At 35.3% G+C, this 11,563-nt stretch overlaps 1 protein-coding gene across 1 annotated transcript; it reads left to right on the top strand.

Annotated features, from left to right (window-relative positions):
• Positions 1-1,335: 1,335 nt before the first annotated feature.
• Positions 1,336-1,896, top strand: LOC141702031 (uncharacterized). The gene has a single exon (XM_074505736.1). The coding sequence runs from the start codon at positions 1,336-1,338 to the stop codon at positions 1,894-1,896; it is 561 nt and encodes a 186-aa protein (XP_074361837.1).
• Positions 1,897-11,563: the final 9,667 nt, after the last annotated feature.

Below are 11,563 nucleotides of genomic sequence, written 5' to 3'. Positions count from 1 at the left end.
GACCCCAGCCCCTGAGCTAGAGTCTGAGATGCCTAAGATTGTGCCTGTTAGTGTTGATGGCAATTTAGCCCAGGATCGAGATTTTGTTTACTCCCGCATTCCTGAGTTGGGAGCTTTGGTGGATAGGCTAGCTCGAGAATCTTGGCAGATGACTTCAGTTATGGGGGATGAGTGGAGAGTCCGGATTCAGATGGTGGAGTAGATTGCCCGGAGGAGATTAGACGAGGGACCGTCTACTAGTAATGCAGATTCTGAGGCCCCGAGGGTGCCTATGATCATTCGTTGGATGTTTTCTGTCTTGAGGGAGATCTTGGATGATTAGATGGTGATGACCATATAGGACCTTTGGTGGAGCAGTAGTTGTCGATGTTGTTGTATTATGTTTGGTTTTCTATGATTGTAGTCAGTAGAAGCTAGGTAGAAGTTGAGGGTAGGAAGGGGGATGTTTTCCAGTTTTTCCTCTATTTTATCCTACTGTATCATTGTACCTTATGCCCGAACTTATTGTACCTAAATTTCTTTATTATGCACTATTGAAGCCTTATATAAATCTTTCGCCTTGTAAACCCTGGAAATCTTTATCAACTCTTTTACATACCATATTTCTAAATACCTTGTAAATCATATCTTGTACCATGTGAGGACCATAACTGAGGAGCGGATTATATAGTAATAGGATTGTATGTGCAAGTGGGTAAAGCTTAAAACTCACAAATGGTTTCAAAAAGAATCTTTATTTTTATATATGCCATGCTATCATATTACTAAATAATTGCTCAATCAGGATTGTAAAGAATGGTCACATCACCAAACCACCAATAAAAAAAAACTCAAACCCAAGACCGAGAACTAAACCAAGATACTCCTATGATGAACCGACTTGTTCAACTGTTGTAACAACATGTAGCCCTTAGAGTCAGAAACTTCAAACATTTTTAGTCCGTACATCCCCTATAGTTTGTACGATTTCCAGAACCGATTAAAGCTCAGTCGTGGTTGAAAGAAATGGAAAATCGTTCGAGTTAGCGGATGTTAAGGATGAAAAAAGGTGCAGTATGCAATTTATTACCTTTAGGTTGAGGCAAGTTATAGGTAGACATATTCAAAGGCGCTGCTTGAAGGAAAAGTTATAATCTGGGAGAAGTTTACGTAGATGTTTTAGAGAAGTATTTTCCAAATTATATGCAAGACCAGTTGGAGATGAGGTTTCTGAATCTCAGACAAGAAGACGTGATTTGTTTTAAGTACAATCAAGAAGGTCACTATTCGATGGAATGCCCAAGTGAAGCAGGGAAGCCGGAATAGACTTATTTTAAATATAGAAAGGTGGGCCATATGACAAGGAACTGTAAGGAGCCTGTTCAGAAGGAGAATATAATTGGGATTACTGGACCATCGCCCTCTGCAGCACCAGCAGCTCAGCCAAGGGCAAGAACGTTCAACATGACAATAAAAGATGATGTGCAGAATGCGGATGTGGTGGCAGGTATGCTTGGTATAAACTCAGTAGAAGTTAAAGTGTTAATAGATTTTGGAGCAACTAGATTCTTTATTGCTGAAAGTGTTATTGCTAGATTAAAGTGTGTTGCATACCCTCTCGAACCTAATTTGATTAGAGAAGTAGTGAATGAAGAAAGAGTTACTGCCAAGAGAATTTGTCCCATTTGCGATAGGATTATAGAAGGTCGGCACTTTTCCGCTGACTTAATTCTTTTTAAGTTAAGAGAATTCGACGTTCTATTAGAGATGGATTGGTTTTCAAACCACTATGTGCAAATCAAATGTAGAAGTAAGAAAGTGAAATTAGGGACCAAGGATGGTATTGAAGTGATATTCAAAGGAAAGAAGCAAGAAAAGAAGTTTCTAATGGCTATCCAAACGAAGAGACTGTTATGACATGGGTGTGAAGCGTATTTAGCACATGTGAAGGATGTAGAAAGGGAGTCCTTAAGGATTGAAGATATTCCAGTAGTTAAAGATTTTTTCGATGTATTTCTAGATGAATTACCTGGATTACCTCCAGATTGAGAGGTCGAGTTTACGATTGATTTGGCTCCTGAAACGGAATCAATATCGAAAGCTCCCTATCGAATGGCGCCTGTCGAGATAAAAGAGTTAGCGACGTAGTTGCAGGAATTGCTGGACAAAGGAGTTATTTTCCTAAGTGTATCCTTGAGGGGTGCACCAGTTCTATTTGTAAATAAGAAAGATGAAAATATGAGGATGTGTATCAATTATAACGAATTGAATAAGTTGAGGAATAAGAATAAGTATCCTCTACCACGAATCGACGACTTGCTTTGATAAATTAGAAGGAGCTACTTGTTTCTCAAATATTGACTTAAGATCTGGGTATCATCGGATGAAGATTAAGCTGACGATATACCCAAGACGGAGTTTCAAGCAAGATATGGACACTATGAGTTCTTGCAATGGCATTTGGAATGACAAAGACGCCAGCTGCATTTATGGATCTCAGGAATAGAGTATTCAAGAAAATATTTGGATAAGTTCGTGATCGTATTATTTATTGACGATATCTTGATAAAATCCAAGACGGAGGAAGAATACATGGAACATTTGAGGATTTCTTTGGAGATTTTGAGGAAAGAGAAGTTATATGCAAAGGTTCGAAATGTGAGTTTTGGTTAAAAGAAGTTCAATTTCTTGGACATGTAGTTAATATTGAAGGTATTAAAAGTAGATCCAGCCAAAACAGAAGCTGTGACGAATTGGGATAGGCCTAAGACTCCTATAGAAGTCATAAGCTCTCTTGGATTAGCAGGGTACTACAGGAGATTTGTACACGATTTTTCTAAGATTGTTGTCTCATTGACTAAGTTGACAAGGAAGAATGAAAAGTTTTTTTGGACGGATAAGTGTGAAGGAAGATTTCAAAAGTTATAGAAAAGGTTGGTAACCGCATCAGTGTAGGTTTCAGCCGACGAAAAGGTAAGTTTGTGATCCTTCATATAAAGGGCTAGGTTGTGTGTTGATGCAACACGAGAAAGTGATAGTATCTGTGACAAGGAAATTAAAGCCACACGAGCAGAAATATCTTACGCATGATCTAGAATTAGAAGCGATTATATTTTCCCTTAAGATTTTGAGGCATTATTCGTATGGTGTAAAGTGTGAGATTTATACGGACCATAAAAGCTTAAAGTATATTATTACGTAGAAAGAATTGACTATGTGGCGAAGGAGATGGTTGGAATTGATCAAAGATTATGATGGTATTATCAGTTATACTCCCGGAAAGGTGAATGTTGTAGCAGACGCGCTAAGCCGTAAAGAAGGGTTTAATGTGTTAAACTTCATTTGAGGAATTAATCAAGGATTTTGGGAAGTTTGAAATGGAAGTGCGAATTCCAGAAATGGGAAGTGAGGTAATGTATGCAATGACTTTTCAGCCAAAATTTTTAGAAAATATTCGACGTCATCAAGAACAAATGATGAACCATAAGTGGGATAAGTTGTCTGGAAAAGAAATTAAGGCTCAAAAGGATAATAAAGGAATATACCAAGTTGCTCGCGTATCTGAAATTTTTAGTATTATGGTATTGAAACACAAGAGTCTTCATGAAGCGCATAACTCAAGATTATCGATTCACCATGGCAGTACAAAAATGTAAAATGACATAAAAGAAAGTCATTGGTGGCCAAATATGAAAAAAGAAGATTACGAAATGGATAAGTAAATGCTATATGTGCCAGAAAGTAAAAGCGGAACATCAACGACCGAGTGGATTGCTTCAACCACTAGACATACCTGAACGGAAATGGGAGTTTATCACGATGAATTTCGTGGTAAGGTTACCAAAGACTAAGTCTAATCATGATACAATATGGGTAATAATTGATCGATTGACAAAGTCAGCGCGTTTCTTGCATATCAGTAAAAGATTCCGAAAGGATATCTTCGATATATTATTATTTTGGTATTTGTACGATTAAACATAAAATTAAAGAACACGTAGATCCTCTCCAATCGGACATGAATTTAATTGATCCAAATCAAAGTCAAACTAGCAAAATCATATCTTTTAAACAGATAAAAGAGATATTCCATTCTTACAAAATATCAAAACTATATCTTTATGGAATATATATCTCTAAGACAATATGATCGAAGAAGAAACATCAAGATATGATATTTCTTAGATCTGTGTTGCAACAGGAATATGGCAACAATTTAGAATAAAGAATATATCAGAGATATTCTTTAGAAGTCTCGTGCTATATCAAAAACATTTAACTCTTCGCTCCAAAATATATCTCTACATATAATCAAAAGAGTTTTTACTCAAAGATTATTAATATTCATGATTGGAATATTAATATCCAGTTCTGCAACTCATTTCTGTATACTCACAATAATTTTCTCCCGTTTAGTAAAATCAGCAATTCTCGGAGAAAATTATTCAAAAACAAAAATACTCAAACATATTTTCTATCACCCAAATATATCTCATATATTAGGAAATATATTTTAAGTATTTATACAAGTCAAAACTTTGGTCAAAAGATCCATCTCCTTTATTTCAAGACCAATGGTATTTTTACTCGGAAGAAAGGGTGACAGAACAGTTCCAAATTTAGATAAAATACTTCCACATGCTAGAATGACTTGAATTTTGGTATGGATCATTTAAATGGTATTTTCTAAGTATGGTAAAAATTTTGTAGCTTTCAGAGAATTTTTATCCGGGCACAAAAAGCAAGGCAGTTGGTCCCACAGTAGACCCAGTTTGACCTAGCTACCATTGACTAAATTTGACCAAAACTTGCAGGACATCATTTTATATTATTTAGGTAATTATCATATTTTTTATTATATTTATTTAAGTGTTTTTGGGTGGTCATAATTAATGGTGCTTAATCCTTAATTAAAGTAATTAAGGAATGATTAAAAGAAAAGGAAAATATATATTTAATATATATATCATCTGAAATTTGAATGAGTACTAGCTTGTGATTCCTTCCCACTTGCAAAGAAACACAACCTACTTGCCATGTCATCAATCCATGTGATACACTCCATCCACCATCCATTCCTGCTCAAATCTTCACCATTCATTCCACCCACCTTCTCTTATAAATAAACCCCCACCCCAACCCATTTTCAACAAGGTAAAGAGCCACAAATTTGCTGGGATTTTTTCAAGAAGTACTTCTCTTCATCTCTTTCAAATTCTATACACACACTTCTTCTCAAAAACCTTCTCTCTCTTCTATATACTTACATATATACAAGGTTTTTGAAACCCAAGCTTAGCTTCACCCAACCAAGCTTTATCCCACCAAGTGAGCTCATCCACTACCACTTCCCGGCCTCCCAAGGGCTGCCCAAGTTTGACCAAAGTGCCAAAATCCGGCCGAACCTCCGGCGATTTTTTCCGGTGAACTTTTCCGACCGTTTTTCAAAAGTGGTTAGTTTTAGCTTCTTATTTGAGTTCTTTGTATTTCAGCTTTGTACTTAAATTCTCTACTTTATCTTAAGCTCTAATACAAGCTCTCTTATAAAGGAAGTTCTCGGGAAGAACTTAGATTCGAACTCGGAATTCGAATAAGTACTTGATCTTCGTAAAAAATCATTCCAACGAGAAGATCTAAAAAGAAAAGTACTTTATCTCCAATGGGGAGATTATATTTGACACAAGTACGAGTTATCCAATTATTTCTTACACTTTAATTGGATCTTGGCTAACATTCATTCGTGCTCATAAAATAATTACGAAGTAAAAGTGTAATCCCTTATATCATCTTTAGTGTTCCGGGGGATTATTACTTGTCTCATATAAACACTTCGTAATTTGTCAAATCTTAAAACGGATCGTACGAGTTAGACAATTACTTAACGCTCTTTAATTGGATCTTGTCTAACTAATAATGTACATATAAAATATTACGAAGTAAAAGTGTAATCCATTCTAACATCTTTAGTGTTCCGGGGGATTATAGCTTGTTCCATATAAACTACTTCGTAATCATTCGTTAAAATTAAAGACGAATCAAATCCACGAGTTAGCCAATTAATTTACGCTATTTAATTGGATCTTGGCTAACACATATCGTGTATATAAACAATTACGAGTCATATCGTATAAGCCCCTTCTAACATCTTTCAGTGTTCCGCGGGGTTATACTACGATATCTATAAAATACTCGTAATTATTCGTCCAAACTTCGAAAGCACAATCTTAAGCCAATTACTTGCACTTATTTAATTGGATCTTGGATAAGACTCATAAATCTTATAAATGTGCTTGAAGTTAAAAGAGTATACTTTGACCTTATAATCGTCAATATACAAGTATACCTTAAAACCTTAAGTTGATATACTTAAAGGTAAAATTACAACTCCTAGGTTGTAATTAAAGTATTCTTCGATCTATAAATACTTAATCAAAAGAAGAAGAATACTAAAGAATTCATAAGCCGTAAGTGCTTAATATAAAAAGGGACTTTTCATATTACTCCACAACTTTATTTAATCTATAAAGGAGTAATCATAAATATACGTAACTATCTTGTTTTATTCTAAGTCAAGTATAACTAATTAGTTTTAATATTCTTATTTGGATATTATACTACTTGTGGGCTAGTACAGTAACATACTAGTTCAAAATAAATCTTTTCCTACTTGTTTTGTTTCGTGGATTGTCTTGTTAGTTTTGTAGTGAGGTGAAGTGACGTGCGGTGATTCTTATTCTAAGACCCAAGTCCTAGACGTACTAACGGGGAGTTAGTAGTCTTCGCACCGTGAAGAAGAGGAAAGACCCAAGACCGGATCACTAAGATCCAAGACCGGCAAAAGCTAAGGAAGCCAAGTCCACACAAAGGCTCTACAACAACTTTGAAGAAATAGCGGGGAGTTATTGTCTAAGATAAGTTGTGTAGGTAATACATTTATTTTGAGGTGGTGACCCTTGTGTTACGCACCAAGATAAATACTTGTAAAGGGTGTAAAGGCTTCTTCGCCTACTAAAGGAGCGAGTTTATTATAAGGGAAAATCCCGAGTCCGGGAGAGGAGCTCGGGGACTGGAGTAGGGGTGAGCGAATCAATTAGAGTTTGCGCTATCGCGAACCAGGATAAAATCACCGTGTGGTATTTTCTTTCCTTGCACTTTATCTTCCGCACATATAAACTGCATAACAACTCGGTAAAGTTTTAAAAAGGGATCAAATATTTTTAAAACGCCTTAACAATTTCTAAATTGATAATTAAGCTATTCAAACCCCCTTCTAGCTTAAAATAGCCCTCATACGGGACCTTACAATTGGTATCGGATAAGTGCTTTTTAACATGTTTGTTAAGTGATTTGCAGATTTACAGGCACAATAAAAACTGATCCAGAATGGCGTATATTAATCCCGTTGGATGTGGTGAAGGTCTATCTAGCTCACGACCTCCTCTATTTGACGGCACCAACTTTGCAACATGGAAAACGAGGTTTCGCATTTATGCTAGATCTCAAGGAGTCAAAGTTTGGATGGCTATCAAAGACGGTGTTCGCATTCCTACCAAAACTATCGATGGCACCATCGTCGAAAAGAAGGTTAGTGAATACAACTTAGAGGAAGAAGCCACAATGAATATATCCGCAAAGGCGGAAATGGTTCTCACAAGTGCACTTGCAGAAAAAGAATATAAAAGAGTAAATAATTGCAAGTCGGCACAAGAAATGTGGAAAAAATTAGTGGTAACCTATGAAGGAACCACTGATATAAAAGATTCTCAGATGGATATATTGATCCAAGAATATGAGAACTTTAAACTCCAAGAAGGAGAAAATATCATCGATATGGAAACAAGATTTACTCGTATAATCGATGAGTTATCTCAACTTGGAAAGAATTATACTCAAAATGAAAAGAATAGAAGAGTGCTCAAATATCTACCTCCTAGTTGGAAGGTTAAAGTCACTACTATAAAGGAGATGCACAACTTATAAGATTGATAACCTATTCGGAAATCTTCGTGCTTATGAAGAAGATAATGTTCCGGAAAAGGTTGCTCCAAAGGTGGAGGATAAAAAGAAAAATATGGCTTTAAAGGCCATACTTTGATGAAGATGAAAACGAAGAGGAGTTAAACGAGGAACTCTAAAATCTCGATAAGAGTGAAATTGCTCTACTCATGAGACAACTTCGTCGTGTGCTTCAAAGCAAAGCTCAAAGATACGGAAAAGGCTTCCTTAAATCAAATAATCAACAAAGAGTTTTTAACTCTAACGGAAGGCCAAATTATTCTCAAAATTATTCTTCCAATTATAAGAGTAATTATCAGTCAACGAGCTACAATAATGGCAATTAAAATATAAATACCTATAGTAATGCCAATACCTCTACAAACCATCCGGTTTACACTCCTCCAAAACCCAAAGAATTATCTCCAGAGGAAACACAAGATGTGTGTTTCGAGTGTAAACAACCCGGTCATTATAAAAGAGAATGTCCTAAACTTTCAAAGGGACGAAGTCTCGTGGCCGAAAATGGTTGGGATCTAAGTGAAGTTGAAGAAGCTCCGGAAGCTAGTGAAGAAGTGGTCAATCTATGCTTAATGGCTCTCGGAGATGAAACCACCTCAACGGAAATCTCCTCTTCAAATCAAGAGGTAACATCTAACTATGTCTCAATTAAATCTTTATTAGATGAATCTAGTTTATCTCTCGTAGATATGAATAAGCATGATTTAATTGAACTTGTAGTAAGTTATAAAAATAAATATAAAGATGTTGAAAAAAGGTTTCATTTGTTATGGTCCGAGAAGATGAAAATTGAGGAAATTCATCATACTCAAAATAAAGAATATACTCGGATGTTGGACTCAAAAGTCCAAGATGAGAATGAGATTACATCTCTAAAAGATCAAAACCATCTCATCAAGATTGAGGTAAATAAACTTCAAGAAAATATACTCAAACTTGAAACGGAGAATATATCATTAATTCTCAAAGACGAAGAGATGGAACGTGAAAAGATACAATTGAATGACAATATTTGTAAACTTCACGTTGATCTATTGAACTTAAAGATTCTAAATGAATCAAATGTTCAAGATATAGAAACATCTTATAAAAACAATCTTGATAAAGAAAAAGAGCTATTAGAAACCAATGAGCTTAAAAGTGAAGCTCTAAGGTTAAAAGAAGAAAATTATAAACTCATAGCTCAAGTTAAGGATCAAGAAAGAATCCTTAATAACAAGATTGATGCCTTAAAGAAAGAAAATGAAAATCTTGAAAATATCATTCAAAGATTTACAAAAGGCAATAAGATATTGGATCAAATGGTGCATACAAAAACCTCATATAATCATGAAGGTTTGGGATATAATAAGAATTCTCCTCCTAAAGGAAATACTCGGAGATTTGTATCACCAATAAAGACTTCACCCAAATCACCATCTTATAAATGTTCTTATTGCAATAAAATGGGACATACCATTCAATATTGCAAATTCAAGAATGGTGAAATTAAGGAGAAGCATGTATGGATTCGCAAGGAATCATACAAGAAAGATGATAAACGTGTGCCTCACAAAAATATGGAATATAAGAATCCAAGGCAACAATGGTCTCATCAACCAACTATGTTTCAAAATAAAAACACATAATATCATGTAAATGGTAATGCATTTAGAAGGCAACAACCTCTTAGTAGAAATGCTTATGCTAATTACCATGCTAATAATAGATATAATATTTATCATGCTCCATCAAGATTTAATGATAGCTCTAGGTATTATCTACCTCAAACTAGGCCTTATGCATCTAGAAATATTTACATGCCTAATGATAATTATACCATGCCTAGCTTCTTTCATAAATCAAATGTTATATATGATGTACTAACCCCAGGACCCTCAAGACAAAGGGGTACCTATAAATTTAACTAATCATGTATGTAGGTGTGTCTTGCCGCAAAACAAGACATATGGTACCTTGATAGTGGATGTTCAAGACATATGACCGGTAATAAGTCACTCTTAAACAACATTAAAAAGGTTACCGCGGGGAGCGTAACATTTGGTGATAGTAGTAAAGGAAACATTATCGACATCGGAGATATCTCAAATGGGAAAGTTAAAATTTCCGACGTTCAATTGGTCAACGGGTTAAGGTACAATCTTCTCTCCATAAGTCAACTACGCGACAATGACTACAAGGTAATTTTCTATACTACTCATTGTTCTATATTAGATAAACTTGGAAAGTTGGTTCTCACTTGCCCTAGAAATAAAAATGTTTATACATGTGACATGAGCAAGCAAGTAAACGTATGCCTAATCACTATAAATGATGATCCATGGCTATGGCATCGAAGATTAGGACATGCCAACATGAAGTTGATTAAGAATATATCAACTAAAGACCATGTCCGAGGTATACCAAAACTAAACTATCATAAAGATCATACTTGTAAAGCTTGCAAAGTTGGTAAACAAATTCGAGCTTCTCACAAAGCAAAGTTTATGATATCTACCTCGAGACCTCTCGAGTTACTACATATGGATCTTATTGGTCCGGTTCCTATACAAAGTCTCGGAGGTTGCTCATATACATTGGTAGTTGTGGATGATTATTCACCATTCACATGGAATGAATTTCTCGAAGCCAAAAGTGATGCTTTTGAGTCATTCTCATCTTTATGTAAAAGGATTCAAAATCAACAAAATAAAACCATAGTCTATATAAGGACTGATCATGGTAAAGAATTTGAGAATTCAAGTTTCACCAACTTTTGTGATGAACATGGCATCACACATAATTTTTCCGCTCCATACACTCCTCAATCCAACGGAGTAGTTGAACGGAAAAATAGAACACTCCAAGAAATGGCTAGCATAATGCTAAATGAATATCATCGACCTAAATATTTTTGGGCCGAGGCTATGTCAACCGCTTGCCATATTCTTAATCGGGTTTTGCTACGACCTATAAAATAAAAGACTCCTTACGAGTTATATTTTGGCAAAACTCCGAAACTAAGCTACTTTCGAGTATTCGGAAGCAAGTGCTTCATATTAAATTTAAAAGAGTACATTACGAAGTTTGATCCTAAATTAAACGAAGGTATATTTCTTGGATACTCGAACAATAGTAAAGCTTATCGAGTGTTTAACCTCAAATCGCTTGTGGTGGAAGAATCTATGAATGTTGCTTTTGATGAAACTAAACCACCGGCGAAATATAAAGATCTTGTTGACCAAGAAAATGTTGAACAAGATGATATTGAAAAGGTTATTCGACAATTCGAAAATATGGATCTCGGGACTCCCGTACACAAAAATCCATTAGAATTGGACGAAAAGGAAGATGAACTTCCTCAAGCAATTCCCACTATAAAAAGTCATCCATTAGATAACGTACTTGGAGACTTAAGGAAGGGAGTTCAAACGCGGTCACAAGTTCAAAACATTGTGAATCATCTTAGTTTTCTATCTCAAATAGAACCTAAGACCGCAAAAAAGGCTTTATTAGATGAGGATTGGATTTCTGCTATGCAAGATGAATTGCTCCAATTTACTCGTAGTAAAGTATGAGAACTTGTCCC

This window comes from Apium graveolens, unplaced genomic scaffold (genome assembly GCF_009905375.1).
Source record: "Apium graveolens cultivar Ventura unplaced genomic scaffold, ASM990537v1 ctg4538, whole genome shotgun sequence".
Taxonomy (NCBI): domain Eukaryota; kingdom Viridiplantae; phylum Streptophyta; class Magnoliopsida; order Apiales; family Apiaceae; genus Apium; species Apium graveolens.
This window is presented reverse-complemented; position numbering and strand designations above follow the sequence as displayed.

Bases quoted from the DNA above. Each gene is read 5' to 3' on its own strand.
- LOC141702031 (XM_074505736.1), top strand. From the start codon at position 1,336: ATGACAAGGAACTGTAAGGAGCCTGTTCAGAAGGAGAATATAATTGGG.